The sequence below is a fragment of the Vicugna pacos genome, chromosome 8 (genome assembly GCF_048564905.1).
Source record: "Vicugna pacos chromosome 8, VicPac4, whole genome shotgun sequence".
NCBI lineage: Eukaryota > Metazoa > Chordata > Mammalia > Artiodactyla > Camelidae > Vicugna > Vicugna pacos.
Window position 1 is genome coordinate 49,044,061 of NC_132994.1, and position 18,060 is coordinate 49,062,120.

At 35.5% G+C, this 18,060-nt stretch overlaps 1 protein-coding gene across 1 annotated transcript in view; it reads left to right on the forward strand.

The window, feature by feature from the left end:
• The window catches only part of LAMA2 (laminin subunit alpha 2), a 518,385-nt gene that overhangs the window by 292,103 nt on the left and 208,222 nt on the right, over nucleotides 1-18,060 (forward strand). Inside the window, exons 17-18 of the mRNA XM_072965855.1 lie at nucleotides 347-474; nucleotides 13,141-13,227. Of these exons, the coding sequence (XP_072821956.1) occupies nucleotides 347-474; nucleotides 13,141-13,227 (215 nt within the window). The remainder of the gene's footprint in view (nucleotides 1-346; nucleotides 475-13,140; nucleotides 13,228-18,060) is intronic.

The window sequence follows — 18,060 nt, forward strand, 5'->3', positions numbered from 1 at the left end:
AGGACTGTATACATATACACGCACTCACAGTCATGTATATTTACTTAAGAAAAAAATTAAAAACCAGAGGAGGAAAGGATTGCATAAGATTTGCATAAGGAAAAAAATTATAATGAATTTCAGTCATCTTTTTGTAAGTACGCATATGCTGAAACTAGCATGTAGTTTATAAGCTAGATATTAAATTAACTTTCAGTGGTATTTCCCAGCTGTAAAATTGACCGTTTAATGTGGAAAATTATGCTTCCCGGTGGGAAACAGACTAATGACTCTGTAGACCTATTTTTGGTAACGTGTTGATGCTTGAAATCAAAATAATAAACTCTGATGTGCATTTCTTCCTCAGAACTGTAAGGATCACACAGGTGGACCTTACTGCAGTAAATGTCTTCCTGGTTTCTATGGTGATCCTACTAAGGGAACCTCTGACGACTGTCAGCCCTGTGCCTGTCCACTCAATATCCCATCCAATAAGTGAGTAACAAACTTCTCTCATGAGTTGGGAATCCAGTTCTGCAAGTGCATTTTTGATATAGAATTTACCCTTTCTCTTGTCACACATAAATAAATAATAAATATGTGCATGAATTTCTCGGGAAGATAATATGAGTTTTTCTAAATATAAAATATTTAAAGTTATAGCTGCTTACTCTACAGAATTTTTTATATTTCAGCTCTAGTTTGGGAGATTTAATATCTAAGACAGAACTCAAATAGAATTTCTAAACCAACTCCAAAGAACAGACATATATTGTATAAACATAGACGCGTATCCACATGCACACACACAAACACACATACACACACGTCTTCATACTGTAATAAAAACACTGCTAATATAAATGCTACTCATTTGGGTCCCAGTCACATTCTATGTATTTGTGACTCTGGGGCAAGTCATAAACCCCTCAAAAAAGTAAAATAAGAGGTTGATCTAGTTGACCTTTAAGTACCAATTCTATCCCTCAGTTATCGTATGGTTAATCATATTATCATATATGTTGTGTATATATATGTTTGTCATATTGAAACAGTTATAGTGGTTTTATATTATAAATTCTATAAATGTTGAAATATGGGTGTAATTAGCATCTTATTTTGCATAAACTACAGCTTGAAAAAGTTTAATGCAAACTTCACACAATTTTTCTATTCATTCAGATTTCTTTCTTTTTTTTTTTAATTTTCTAATTGTTCACCTAAAACAACCTTTTGTAGCAGGCTTTTAAAAGTATATATTTTGTCTGCCCTTCCCTTTACATTTTAGGAGAACACTGTATTCTAGCTGCTCTAATTCACTTTTCCCTCAGGGCAGCCATTCCTTACACAAATACATAAGCAAGACCCTGAAATAAAAAACATTTTTATTTTAATGAGGCATATTATGTTGAACAATAATCAATACTTTGTTACTAGTAAAAGTTGTAAATCCAACAACACATAAAAAAGATTATACATCATGACCAAGTGGGGTTCATCCCAGGGACACAAAGCTGGTTCAACATACGCAAATCAATCAATGTAATACATCACATCAACAAGAGAAAGGACAAAAACCACATGATCATCTCAATCGATGCAGAAAAAGCATTTGATAAAATTCAACACCCATTTATGATAAAAACTCTCGCCAAAGTGGGTATAGAGGGAACATATCTCAACATAATAAAAGCTATATATGACAAACCTATAGCCAGCATAGTTCTCAACGGTGAAAAACTCAAAAGCTTCCCACTAAAATCTGGGACAAGACAAGGATGCCCACTATCACCACTCCTATTCAACATAGTCCTGGAAGTCCTAGCCACAGCAATCAGGCAAGAGAAAGAAATAAAAGGGATCCAAATTGGAAAAGAAGAGGTAAAAGTGTCATTATATGCTGACGACATGTTACTATATATAGAAAACCCTAAAAGGTCCACAAAAAAGCTACTAGAGCTGATCGAAGAATTCAGCAAGGTAGCAGGTTACAAAATTAATGTTCAAAAATCAGTTGCCTTTCTTTACACTAACGATAAATCAACAGAAAAAGAAAGTAAAGAAACAATCCCCTTTAAAATAGCACCCAAAGTAATAAAATATCTGGGAATAAATCTAACCAAGGAGGTGAAAGAATTATACACAGAAAACTATAAACCATTGATGAAGGAAATTAAAGAAGACTTTAAAAAATGGAAAGATATTCCATGCTCTTGGATTGGAAGAATCAATATTGTTAAAATGGTCACACTGCCCAAGGCAATCTACAGATTTAATGCAATCCCTATCCAATTACCCAGGACATATTTCACAGAACTAGAACAAATCATAATAAAATTTATATGGAACCATCAAAGACCTAGAATTGCTAAAGCATTACTGAAGAGAAAGAAAGAGGCTGGAGGAATAACTCTCCCAGACTTCAGACAATACTATAGAGCTACAGTCATCAAGACAGCATGGTATTGGTACCAAAACAGACATATAGACCAATGGAACAGAATAGAGAGCCCAGAAATGAACCCACAAACTTTTGGTCAACTCATCTTCGACAAAGGAGGCAAGAATATACAATGGAATAAAGACAGTCTCTTCAGCAAATGGTGTTGGGAAAACTGGACAGCAGCATGTAAAACAATGAAGCTAGAACACACCCTTACACCATATACAAAAATCAACTCAAAGTGGATTAAAGACTTAAACATAAGACAAGATACAATAAACCTCCTAGAGGAAAACATAGGCAAAACATTATCTGACATACATTTCAAAAATTTTCTCCTAGAAGAAATAAAAGCAAGAATAAACAAATGGGACCTAATGAAACTTACAAGCTTCTGCAGAGCAAAGGAAACCAGAAATAAAACAAGAAGAAAACCTACGGAATGGGAGAAAATTTTTGCAAGTGAAACCGACAAAGGCTTGATCTCCAAAATATATAAGCAGCTCATACGACTCAATAAGAAAAAAATAAACAACCCAATCCAAAAATGGGCAGAAGACCTAAACAAGCAATTCTCCAAGGAAGACATACAAATGATCAAAAAACACATGAAAAAATGTTCAATTCACTAATTATCAGAGAAATGCAAATCAAAACTACAATGAGGTATCACCTCACACCAGTCAGAATGGCCGTCATTCAAAAATCCAAAAATGACAAATGCTGGAGAGGCTGTGGAGAAAGGGGAACCCTCCTACACTGCTGGTGGGAATGCAGTTTGGTGCAGCCACTATGGAAAACAGTGTGGAGATTCCTCAAAAGACTAGGAATAGACTTACCATATGACCCAGGAATCCCACTTCTGGGCTTGTACCCAGAAGGAAATCTACTTCAGGACAACACCTGCACCCCAATGTTCATAGCAGCACTATTTACAATAGCCAAAACATGGAAACAACCTAAATGTCCATCAACAGGTGACTGGATAAAGAAGAGGTGGTGTATTTATACAATGGAATACTACTCAGCCATAAAAACTGACAACATAATGCCATTTGCAGCAACATGGATGCTCCTAGAGAATGTCATTCTAAGTGAAGTAAGCCAGAAAGAGAAAAAAAAATACCATATGAGATCGCTCATATGTGGAATCTAAAAAACAAAAACAAACAAACAAACAAAAACAAAGCATAAATACAGGACAGAAATAGACTCATGGACAGAGAATACAGACTTGTGGTTACCAGGGTGGGGGGCGGGGTAGAGGGTGGGAAGGGATAGACTGGGGTTTCAAAATTGTAGAATAGATAAACAAGATTACACTGTATAGCACAGGGAAATATACACAAAATGTTATGATAAATCACAGAGAAAAATATGTGACAATGAGTGTGTATATATCCATGAATGACTGAAAAATTGTGCTGAACACTGGAATTTGACACAACACTGTAAAATGATTATGAATCAATAAAAAATGTTAAAAAAAATCAGGATAAAAAATTGTAAATAACTATAATTTTAAATCAAAGACTTTTTTGGAATATTCTTAAGAGTAAGCTTAGTGCTTAATAAAATTCATATTATATTATGTACTTTCCAGCTTTTTCTAAATACTGTAATAATGCTTGCAGAGCAATAATTTTTGTGATTTTTAATGGAATTTATCAGTGACAGTCTTTTAATGTGAAGGTGTTATCAAGTTATATACTCTGATGTCTTACTCAAGATATTCCTAACAAAAATGGATTTTGTTACTAGAGTCCATGAATACTACAAACCAAAGGCTCTGAGAATTATTCTGTCATTAAGTTTAAAAGTCCTCATTAGAACTAGGCTTTACCCCACATGAAATCCTGGTCCTCTTCCCCAGCCACCTTCCTCCATCAGCATTTTCCACCTTAGTCATTGGAAAAGAAGAGAAGGAACTAATATTTAATAGAAATAGACTACTACATTCTAGGCATAGGGTCAAACGCTGTATTTAGTATTATTTTATCTTCAAAAACAATGAATGAGAGGATATTATTGCTCTCATTTAATAGATTAAGAAAAGAGTTTCTGAGTGGGGCAGGGCATTATAGTGCCAATTCTGGAGCTACAATGCCTTGATTTATATGTTGTGTTTCATACTTTCTAGCTGTGAAATTCTGGGAAAGTTACTTAAACTCTCTGTGCCTTAATTCTCTTGTCATTAGTTGGGATAATAGGGCTCTCTCATAGGGTTGTTGTGAGAATTACAGAAACTAAAATACGCAAAGCACTTGAAACAATGAGTGAACATGGTGAGCCCAAAATGAGGCTCACCATTATTATTAAGTAATTTGCTCAGAGTCATAAAATACTAAAGTATCAGATTCGGAATTTTAAATTTAAAGTCCATGTGCTTTCCATTTCTCTACAGTAGTCTGAGGGCTTCTTTAAAAAGCACACTGCGTTTTAAGTGATAACATTAAGAGACTTAAGTGGGAAATGGGATAAAGTACAACAGTGATCAGAAGTTGCACCTCTTGGGGAGTGATGGAAATGTTAGCTATCTTGATTGTGGTAGTGGTTTCATCAGTGTAGCTATCAAAATTCATCAAATTATACATTTGAAATATGTGTCATTTACTGTACAGGAACCATACCACAATAAAAGTGTTAAAAAATAACTTAAAAAATCGTGATCAGAATATTCTCAGAATTTAAGGCATGAGCCTGGGTGGTTACAAACTGAAGCTCATTAGCAACCAGGTATGTCAGAGAAGAGGAAGAAGGCGAAACAGAAATCTGGAAAATAATGAATATGTTGGTAATAACATGACACAAACCTAGCTCTCTAGTGTACTTGTGAAGGGTTAGAGCAAGCAATGGAGAACCGACTCATGGCGGAGTGGAATCTCAGAACCATCCAATTTACACAAAACTTTCACTGAGGAAAACAGAGGGGTGGCATCTGGCCTCTCATCTGCATTGCACTCCTTCTCAGCCAAAATGTCAATGGCATTAGCACAGCTGTCAATCCAGCAGAGCTGGCCATTCATAGTACCACATGAAGCCTAGCCTAATACATTTGCAGGATTATGTAGCTGAGTGAGTATGTAGGCTTTATAAATTTATTCTCAAATTGGACCATTACCATAAATGCAGAAGAGCTATTAGGGAGAGAACTTTGCTTGGGTAATTACAGACATTTGTGACCCATCCTTCTCTGTTTACTGTGCTTCTCCTTTAAAATGGATTCTAATTGTGTTCCTGAAAGAAGAGAGAAAGTCAGCAAGTGTTAAAGCACCATCCATCAGTCCCAAAGGGATTGAGTTCTCAGTTTCCAGTGATAGTATTCTCTTAAGTACGTGTCTTCCAATGTGGTATATTATGCAGATGTTGATTCTTTAAAATAAAGACAACTCAATAATAACAATATCAGGTACACCAAATATTTAAAGATCCTTTAATTTACAAGGTGCTTTCACTTACATTAAATAATTATTAAATTATTAAGTAATAATTTTTTTCTTAGAAGTAAAATTGGTAATAGAATGTAATGGCTTATTTTAAATTCCAATTTTAAATGTGGCATTTTTACAGAGATTTATACCCGATATCTTGTAAAAACCTATAATGGAATATAATCTGCAAAAAAACTGAATCACTATGCTATGCATCTGAAACTAACACAATATTGTAAATCAACCCTACTTCAAATAAAAAGTGGCATTTTTATAAGTAGAAAGAAGGAACACTGATAATCCACTTTGTTTAAAAGTTCTAGAAGTTTGTGTTCAGAGGTATTAGGTCTTTTAAATTTAAAACAACTTTGAAAATTAACATAGTTTAGCTACACAGTTGTGATGAGGAAAATTCATTTTAATCTAATAACCTGATTTTTTATTCACTAAATAACGGGGCGCTTAATGACTTAGAGAAACTCTCCTTTTAAAAAAGTTCTTTAAAGGTCATTACTCTTATAATCTGAGTTAGAAACTCTGAGGAATAAATTGAATAGTCACATATTATCCAGAAGATGGAATTTGAATGTTCACAGGTTATTCAGGAAAAAAAAATAATTCAGCTAAATGTTGCTGCAACCTTCATCCAGAAGTGTTAGGCTTAGTGATAGTTTTTCCTTGTGATTTATCTATTTAATCCCTGGTCATAAATCTTATAAATCACAAGCATTTTGGCTCCAAATTTCTTAGATAATACTGCAAAATAAATCAAATGTGTAGGGAGATAGAGATAGATTGGTATAATTACTATGATGTATGAATACAGACAAGCATATAATATTTAAATTATACGTATATATCAACTGCATCAACTATATACAGTGTCCACAGTTTGCTTAGCCTTCTCATCTTGGTGATGTATATATTCTAGCTATAGATTGTAACTAGGTAGTGAAATTTATTTCTAGAGAAGCAAATAAAAATGTAAATGTTTCAAATGTTTTATATTCATTAATTTCTGGCATCATATAGCTTATAGAGTAAATATAATGTGAAAGAGACACATGATTGTCTGGCCTTGAACACTTACGATGTGTTTGAATAAATAATATTATTGAAATCATTATAGACTTTCATCAGTTATATAATAAAATTAGAGATATTCTTGGCACGAGACTGGACAGAGGGTAGGCCCTTAAGTTCTGTCTGTTAACATCATTGTGAATACTACTTCTTTCTGTGCATCATAAATGCTGAAATTTAAACTTTTGAAAGAATAGGCCACTTCTAGAGCTGACTCTGAGACTCACTCAAGGGGCCACACTGAATTATTGTTAAATTAGTACTTGTAATAGAGAAATATAAATATTCTAAGACAAAATAATATTTAATAATAAAGTTTCTTCAAAAGAATATTAAATAGTAAATTTAAGGAAACATTCTTTAAAAATTTTAGAGTGTGTTAGATATTTCAGGGCACTTTACTACATATTATTTTGTGTCCACATAGGTGATTATCATGCATTTTACTAGTCCTGTATACCAGAAAGGAAAACTAAACTCCAGAGAAATTCAAAGACTTGATCGTGATCAATCAGCTTGCTTGTGGCAGAACCAATATTAAAACCCACATATTCTGATTCACCTTTCTGTGTTTCTTCCAATGGGGCTATAGAAATAGAAACAATTGCAGAGACATTGAAGAGAAGAAAAAAAATAGAACTTAATGTTAGACAAACCGTGAATGTCCATTGTAAAAAATTGCTCTAGGGTTTGGCAAAGCTTTGCTTAGTCAAGTGTAAGAGACTACAGCAAGATGAAAAAACTGCCACTTTAATTACTAAATTAGTAACTAAATACCCTATGCTACTTTAATTACTAAATGAGTAACTAAATACCCTAAACATTAAACAAGTCAACATATATTGGCAAACATTTTTAATTGTTATTAAATTGTATCTATAATTTATTGTGGCACTTTCCCAAGTATTTGCCTTCATACTTTATCAGCATGAAAGGCTTTACTCAGTAGATTATATGATCCCATTTTACAGAATGAGAAACTCAGGTTTAGAGACAGAAAATAATCCAATTCTAATTTACAAGATTAATTTATGGACATTAAGTCAGATTTCATATTATTTTGCAATGAAAGAAATACGTGTTTGTTTAATGGTTCTACTGAAAATAAGTAGAACGGAGATCACTGAACTGAAAGATGAAAAGACTTATGGAGAAATTTCAAAAATTTATGTGGCTCAAACCACAGTGATGAAGTCAGATGAGTTTCCCCTTCATTTTCCTCCAGCTTAACTCATAGTAGTCCTATAAAGATTTAATAATTCTTTTATTTATTTATTTTTAATTGAAATATAATTGATTTACAATAGTGTTTTAGTTGCAGGTGTATAGCAAACTGATTATATATATATATTTTTAAGATTATTTTCCATTATAGGTTGATACAAGATAATGAATTGAGTTCCCTGTGTTATACAATAAATTCTTGTTGCTTATCTATTTAATGTTTGATAGTTTGTATCTGTTAATCCCATATTCCTAATTTATGCTTCCTTTCTCCTTTTCTCCTTTGGTAACCATACATTTGTTTTCTGTATCTGTGAGTCTGTTTCTCCTCCGTATATAGATTCACTTGTATTATTTCTTAGATTGTACATATAAGTGATATCATATATTATCTGTCTTCCTCCTCTTTCTATCGGTCCTCCGTTCCCTCAGCAGTTGCACTTGGACATTCTCATGACCCTGCCCCTAACTTCCTCACTCACTGATGCTTTGCAGCATCTTATCCCTTTTGGTCTCTCTTCCCTACTCATGTGTTCCAGGTAACAATTTAAATAAAAGGAGCCCTGCTCCTGTGTTGTATATGCAAACATAGAACATGTCCTGATTGTTTAACCCGTAATAATGGAAATTTTATGCCAATGATGAAAGAATTGATTATTTCATATCACATCACAGAAACCAAGAGGAAATTCAGTTCACTGTTGATCTGCCACTATCAAATGAACATACTTAACAATATATACACATACACATAAATACACATATGTATATATGCATTTTCTTAAATACGCATTTTGATTTTATCTTCAGTTTTTTTCTCTTTAATCTTACTGCATCTTTTATCTAAATATACATATTTTGATAGATGGGATTAAATACTTTCTGGAACAAACCGAATTGTATCTGCATTTATATATTCACAAAGATAAATACATATGCATATGTTCACATACATATTCATATATATATACAAATATATACTTATTTATAAATGGATCATTATAAATATAAGAATCTATGCTCAGCCATTAAGAAGGACTATTTCCACATGCAGATCCTTACTGTTTATTCCAGCAACAGCTTTCCTTCCTCCTCTGTTTGCGGAAAATGACTGCTGTTCTTAGATCTTGTGTGTCTTCTGTGGCATGGAGTGGATAATCCAGGAAGCTGAACCCTCCCTCTGCCAGTGTAGAGCTGGCCAACTAGAGTTGGATGACATAATCTTGGAATCACTTGAAGTCATCAATGATCTTACAGTTTCTTCTTTCTTTTTTTTTTTAACATTTTTTATTGATTTATAATCATTTTACAATGTTGTGTCAAATTCCAGTGTTCAGCACAATTTTTCAGTCATTCATGGACATATATATACACTCATTGTCACATTTTTTTCTCTGTGATTTATCATAACATTTTGTGTATATTTCCTACAGTTTCTTCTTTCTGTCACAGCACAGTTAGTGTCATATATTTGCCAAAATCAACGTTAAATTGCTGCATTTGCCCATTCAAACTCTAGAGACATTTTTTATTGTATATGTTTATTTCTCATTTTAATTTTGTTTTTGTGGCTGAATGCTGTCTTCCCCATAGCTATAACCACAGTTATAGCAGTAAGGAAGTGAACCCTCCTCAGTTATATTCTTTATAGAATATTGAAGCACACGTACAGATATATTTTATGAGAAGGTTTTGTTTAGATTTATCATGTCAAGTAGTTATATTATTATAAGTTTAGACTCACTTAATTCTTACCAATAAGTTGAATGCCAGTATTTGGTTATTGTAAAAAGAGAGCGTCAAGTTAGAAATCAAAACTTTTGGATCCTATGCTAAATTCTCCTGGAAATTAGCATATTGTTTTGAACAAGAAAAATTATGTCTGCCCCGAACAGTTCACAGGACTTTGTGAAAATATGATAGAATTATTTGTAAAAAGCACTCTAAAAATGCAAAGAGTTAGTCAAATCTGATATATTGTTATTGCTTAGTTTTTTTCTGAAATGACATTGATTTTGAGTACATTTTGCTTTACTTCTGTATATTTAAGAGTTTGAAATCTATTTTATAAATAGTTTTAAAGTGTAGAAAGCCTTGTCAAGCTCCTTGGACATGACTTATGGTAAACTAATTTAGGATTTAAAAAAAATTGGTAGGGTTTTCTTTCAATAATTGTAGTCCCACATGAGTGGAAAATGTAGGGCTTCTAGTTAAAACTAGTCACTTTCTCCATAGCTGATGAGGTAGTTAAAAGAATGCCAATTTTAAAAGAAGACATAGGTGCATCCTAGAGATTTATCAAAATCCACTCCTTCCTTTTATGTCTAAAAACAATAGCAAATCACAGGATGGGGATGAAAAAAAATTCTGTTACTTTTCATTTTTGTATGTGCCTCTTCTCTTCAGTGCAATCATACTCCTGCCAAGAAAATTGCCCATGGGGACTTCCCTTTGGGTCACAGGTGGCTAGCCGCAGGTTGCTTTCTGAAAGGTGGTTCTCTTCCCACAGACCACTGGCTGGGTGTGACTTGGTTTTGCTGCTAGTGGCAGTTACTAGAACCCCTTACATGAAATCTTTTATCTAAATAAGATATGTAAACTCAAGATACCTCAGACCAGGCTCTCCCCACTTAACCTCAACAGATTCATTTAAACTTTCCGCTGCACTGAAATTTTTAAAATTATTAACTATGTAATTTTAATAGCTTGCTACTAAAACAAAAAAGCCCCTAAGAATTATTAAATCATAAAAGACAAACAACCCAATCAAAAAATGAGCAGAAGACCTATATAGATATTTCTCCAAAGATGACACAAATGGCCAACAGGTACATGAAAAGATTCTCAGCACTGCTAATTATTAGAGAAATTCAAATCAAAACCACAGTGAGATATTGCCTCATACTAGTCAGAATGGCTATCATTAAAAAGTCTACAAATTACAAATGCTGGAGAGGGTGTGGAGAAAAGGGAACTGTCCTACACTGTTGGTGGGAATGTAAACTGGTAGCTACTATGGAAAACAGTATGGAGGTTCCTTAAATAACTAAACACAGAGCTACCATATGATCCAGCAATCCCACTCCTGGGCATATATCCAGGAAACATTAAAACTCTTACTCGAAAAGATAAATGCACCCCAATGTTCACAGCAGCACTATTTACAATAACCAAGGTACAGAAACAATCCAAGTGCCCATCAACTGACATTGTTTTAAGAAGATGCAGTATATTATATATTATGTAATACATAACATATATATACAATGTATACATAATGTATAACACACATTATGTATATATAATGGAATATTACTCATCCATTAGAAATGAAATATTGCAGTTTGCAGCAACACGGATGAACCTAGAGAGTATCATACCAAGTGAGGTAAATCAGACCAAGGAAGACAGATAATATATGATATCACTTATATGTACAATCTAAGAAATAATACAAATGAATCTATATACAGAGGAGAAACAGACTCACAGATATAGAAAACAAATGTATGGTTACCAAAGAAGAAAAGGAGAAAGGAAGCATAAATTAGGAATATGGGATTAACAGATACAAACTATCAAACATTAAATAGATAAGCAACAAGAATTTACTGTATAACATAGGGAACTCTATTCAAGAATTTACTGTATAACATAGGGAACTCTATTCTTGTATTAACCTATAATGGAAAGTAATCTGAAATACATATATATAACAGAATCAATTTGCTATACACCTGCAACTAAAACACTATTGTAAATCAATTATATTTCAATTAAAAATAAATAAATAAAAGAATTATTAAATCTTTATAGGACTACTATGAGTTAAGCTGGAGGGGTATTATTCCAAAGCAGTACTAGTGATCTGATCTGCACAAATGTTAAGAAAGTATTCCCAAGTCACGCAAGTGCCACGACCAGAATGATCTCAGGCCTTGCAGTGTTTAATTTGCTGTTCTCTCTTTAATTCATTTAGCCATCAAGCAAGCCTCTACTGAATTGTCCTGTCATATGTAATAGAAAATAAATTTAGGGAAAACATAATGGGAGAAAGATTAATTGGGGACATTTCCTTTTAAAATGGCAGAGGTGCAGAACTTACAGAATTCAAAACAGTTGCTGGCTCTTCAGAGAGCCACTGTGTTACCCTTGGAGTAAGGATTCATGCATGAGGGATGTCTCTCACAAGGCAAAGAAGCATTGTCCAAGTCAAACATGTTGATGGAGGCTGAAACTAGCACGTAATTGACCTGCTGGTTCCTGACTTGATGTTCAACTCTGTTATTTCAGACCCAAACTGGAAATACGTGCAAAGAGAGAGGTAAACTTTGGAACATGCCAGAAGATACGAAATGACAAGATGTTTGGTTTTATTATAAATTTAGGCAGAGTATGCATGAAGGAATCTCATCTGAGAGCTTTTCTGATATTCCATTTGTGTAGACAGCATACCCATGAGGTCCCCTCAGGCAGAAGCCTGTACACACACACACACACACACACACACCAGTGACAGGGGTACTGGACAGAGACACCCCATCACCACCACCACTTCCACTACCGCATACTGAGTTTTCCAAAATCTCTGACAGATTTCTTCGGGCTGCTTCAAATTCAGAAGGATTTGGCTAGAAAGTGCACAAGGCTGTATTCTGCTCGGCCTGGGGAATCCCTAAGAAGCAGTTGTACAGTCCCACTTGTAACCGATGATCACGGACCCAGAACTGTCAAAAGTCAGTTAATAACATGTCACAGGGATACTGCTCTCCACTGGGCTGTGTTCACATCTGCCGAAGTAGCACTGCCGTTTCATTCTCCATTGGCCAGACCCTAATCTCCGTCTGTGAGACGAGAATGACTAGCTCTTACCCTTCAGTCACAGCAGTGTTGGAAGAAGAGAAATAAATATATGCTGCTAATGGCTTTGTACCTGTGCTTCTTCCTTGTCCCTGTCATCCCCCAATGATATCAACATAGCTTTAGCCCTACGTGCCATTTGGACCGAAGTCTTGGATTGATCTGTGATGAATGTCCTGTCGGGTACAGAGGACCACGCTGTGAGAGGTAAGCACATACTACACTGTCTTTCAACATGATTTCCACCTTGGGAGTTATCAAACCACAGGCGTTATCATCCTTTGCAGTAACCCAGAAAAGCCGCTACACTCAGTGAGGTGAAATAAAGTTTCTCACCACACTTGTCAAGCAAATGCATTATATTTTTATAGTTTATTTATTCTCTGGAAATTACTCTATAAATCTCCATTCGCTCAGAGAATGTTTGATTAATGTTTTAATCTTAAAGGTTAGGCATTAACCTGCAGTCTTTCTAGAAAGTATTGCTCAAGTGGAAAGTCATGCACTTTAAGATTTATCTTACTGTCTACATTGGCACCATTTATTTTTCATAATTAGCTTTTTGTCCTTAAAATGTGGCTTAAATGTGTAGTTCATAGTTCAGCAAGAGGTCCATAATTTACCTTACATATATTTGAAAATCGAAACAAAAGTTAATTTATTATCATGATTTATATCCTTTTCTAATTACTTCTAAGCCAGTATTTTAATTTCTGTTTATTTTACTAAGTTACTTTGCAGTGGAACCATGGACATTATTTTATGTAATTTGTGTGATTATTTTTTCTTCTGAAATCTTTTGGAGGAAAAGATTCTTCTGTATTTCGGTCTCACTGAAAATGGTCAATGATATCACTGACAAACACCACAGCATCTCTCTGGGTTTAGCACTGAAAACATTGCCCTTTGCTGCCATCACTGGGGGTGGGGGGAGCTGGCAGAGGAAGTGACCTGCTTTTTCCCAGGATCACCAAGGCTGACGCCACAGAGGGCTTTTTCTGCCTATATTTTCCCATCCTCTTGGCAGCCATCATCCCTATTTCAACCAGGCTGCATAAAGTTAATGAAGCAAGAGCCAATCACCCAGAGAGAATTTAGCCAGCAGCTAGCTGGCTGTGGACAACATGCCAATGACAGCTCCTAGCAGCAACGAGTACTACTTGTGAGTAGGGCAGCATCTGTAAGTTAATGATGGAGGAACAGAACTGAAGTAAGGATTTATTTGCAATCAGGAAACTGGAAGTCTTTGATTGTGTTAAGAAAAAATAAAAAAGGAGGGCACGTGTATATTGCATTCCATAATAGCAGAACATCTCATTGCCAAGACATATTTACATCAAATGCCCAATCCCCCTGGCTCACTACAGGCAACCTTTTTTTTTTTTTTAGCAACTGGAAAATGACAGCTGCTCTGTCATACAAGGCCATTATATCCACTTTTCTAGGTGAGCTTAGCCTCTGATGTATTTATATTGCTTTGCTTCATGATACGTATTTTTCTATACACATTAAACAATGGTTTCTGAACCATTTGCAATTTACAATCCTACATTTTATTTAACAGACATTTGTTTTCCAACTACCATGTGTTAGGCATGGGGCTAGACAAAGGCTATAAAACAGATGCATTCTACCGTCCTTGCCCTCAAGCAGCTCACATTTTTAATGTGGATGAGAATAATTCAGTGTATTCTGAAAAACATTCTAATATGAATAATAAAAATCACCAAGGAAAGAAATACCTGACAGGCAGGATGATTTCTTGTCTAAAATCTTTATTAATCTGATTTTTTAAAAGGTGGAAACCTGCGCATGCAGCTCATCAAATGGCCTATGTCATCTGATTCGAAGGTTTCACTCAAAAATAGCACAACATTGTAAATCAACTATACTTCAAAAATAAAAATAAAACTCTGAAGCTATAGTAAAAATAACAGTAATAATCTAAATCTATTATTGTGTAGAAGATGTGATATTATGTGGTATTATTTTGCTAGCCAAAATTTGGATTAGGGTTTTCCCGGAATATTTAGGGTTTATCATTTCTCTGTATTTATATGAGCCAAAAAGTCTATTAGATGGATCCAGAATATTAAGAGAAACATTTTTTAAGATGGGCAGACTGAAATGGAAGGGAGGGAGAATAAGGGTCAGGGTAAGAAGAAGATACTGGTCGCATTGAAAATCTTGTAATCAGAACTATTCTGTGAATGATTGGTGTAATCAGTTTATGCGTATCATCGACACAAAATCAGCATTGGAAAACTAAAGCCATGTTTCTCGAGCTGTAAATTATCTTGGAATAGAGTTCTGTGATCACATAAGTTTGGGAAGCATCTATTAGCATGTTAAAATTTCTGACCAGTTCTGTAATGAAGAAAATCACTTCAGTTTGTTTACGTCAGCGTTTTCTAATCTTATGTGACCATAAATCCCTACTTTTATCATATAGCAAGAATGCATCTCAGACTATGGAGCTCAGGTAGATGGGAATTATAAATTTATATTTTTAATCTCAATTTAATTTCTATTTTGAGATCAAATTTATATGTAGGAACTGTGAGAGCTTGGACACATACTCTCAGTCAAGTACACTTTAAACTTATCCAATGTTGTATGTCAGTTATATCCCAATTTTAAAAATTTGTTTTAAATTTTTTTCTCTTCTCTCCCACCCCCACTTCCCACCTCTAACTTTGGTTAGAACCAAAGTTCAAGCAAGCTTACTTAGTACCAAGAGGCTTGAACGCTCGAGTGAGTGTGTGCATGTGTGTGTGTGTGTGTGTGTGTGAGAGAGAGAGAGAGAGAGACTGTGTCTGTGTTAAGGGCAATGGACATATGGTGGGGCCAACCAGTCCTGAATACTCCTTCCAAACCTGTTTCTGCTGACCTCTTCCTTTTTCCGATGCCCCTGATTACCTTTCCCCTCAGGTCTAATAACTCTCTGCAGTACTTTCCTACCACCTGTGGGGGCACAGGGCTCGTTCTGCTGGTTTCCTTCCACACTGGGATCCACTGACATCTCTACTCTTATCATTTCTCCTCCATCTGCCTTTCCAACTCCATCCATTTCCTGTTCGGGGATGAACTGTGGGAGGAGGTGCCACATTCACAGAGATGGAGTCCAAAGTCCAGAAGGTTCCTATGTTTCTGCTTCTGTCCCTGTTGGATCCCTTCCCTCAGTCACGCAGCACAGATGGCCTTGCTGCTTAAATTGAGGGAAGGGAGAAACATCGTGAACAAGAGGATGGCAAAACAAGATATGACAAAATAGGGATCGATAGTCTGTCACAAGTAGGACACTAGTTACAGTTTCCAGAAACTTGCTTAGGGCCAAAGCACTCATACTTTGAAATATGACTGCTTTCATCTTACTGGGGAATGGTTTAAACAAAAGTAAAAAAGAGGGCCAGGGGTGAGGGGATGGGATATTCATCTTGACACTTTGCTAAAATTCTAGGCTTTTACTGTCTAGAGAAGAGGAGAAAGAGAAGAAAAAGTAGAAAAATAGACAGTATTTTGAGGTCAAAAAGAGATGAGTGTTGGGGCTTCAAGAGAAATTAAAAAGAACATGGAGTAAAAAAGTGAGCCATAACTGAATCACTATGCCGTACACCAGAAACTAACACAACATTGTAAATCAAATATACTTCAATTTTTAAAAGTTTTTTTTTTTTTAAAGTGAGCTAAATGCTGATAATACTTGCTCTACTGGGCACTAAGCTACTTTCTGAATATGGAGCCTCAGCCACATAATCACATTTCATGGAGAAAGACGTTGACTGTGGCAAGTTCACCCAGCGAGATCCACAGGACCAGAAGAAACTTACTGGGATACATGGACCCCCCTAAACCCTGTCCCCTCCTGGGCTGGCCAATTTTAAGTCCTCCCCAAGTAAACAGAGAGAGGTCAAAGTCAACACTAGCTTCACAGTTGCCACTGAGAATGCAGAAGTTATCTGGGCTCAATTGCTTAGTATTTTGGAAATTCACCTACAATTTTATCTACATGCTTTATATTCAGTGTCAGAGAAGTTCCGTCTTTTTTCTTTTAAGTTGTGGTTCCAAAATCCAATTTAGGTATTCTCTGCTTCAGAAATTGTCTTGACTCTGAACCAAGTTTAATTGTCATCTGATCACTATGCTGGTGAGAATTTCTACTCATGGTTGAGTCCCCTTGAACCCTGAGTGCTGGATGCAAAGCATGGGGTTTCAGAAATAAGAGAAGAGAGACAGTTATACTTACTTGGTAGTATCATTAGTAGAATTGTGACTACGCGTGACGTTTCAGAAATGTGCTCGTCTGTAGTTGTGCATTGTGTACACTGTATAAAGGTACTCAACCAAGTGGGGGAGACTGAGAGCTTGAATCCAGCGTGTCCTCTTCTTGCCAATACACTACTGAGCTGTGCTTGGGTGCCCAGCTATGTCCACTTATCTCTTCATTGTTCTGAATATGCCCACCGTTTTTTTAATTTTCAGAAAGGCGCCATATAAGCAGCCACACTCCCTCAGTCTTTAGCTGGTTCGGTCAAATGGGAGGTAGTAAGAGTACAGCATGATTGCACAGCCACTCCCATTTATGTTCCAGTCACCTCCCCTGTGGCTTTGCCAATCCTGTTCCCTCTGCCTGGAAGACTGCAGCTCTTCTACCCCTCTGTCTAAGACTAACTCTGCCCGACTCTGTAAATTCAGCTCTATTGTCTGGAAAGGGCCCTTAATGAATCCTCATCTGAGTTAGCTGCCCTTTTCTGTGCTTCCTTAACAGTATTTGCATGCTCTAATAGTTCACTGCGACATTTTTAAGTACAGGTGACCCTGGAACAACGTGAGGCTTGAGGACACTGACCCTTGCAGTTGAAAACCATGGAAAGTTTTGTAGTTGGCCCTCTGTATCTACAATGTGGCATCTGAGGATTCAGCCAAGCTTGGTTCATTTAATACTATAACGTTTACTGGAAAAAAAAAATCTGTGTATAAGTGGACTCCCGTATGTTGTTCAAGGGTTGACTGCGTATCTTTCTTCTCCATGGGCTGTAG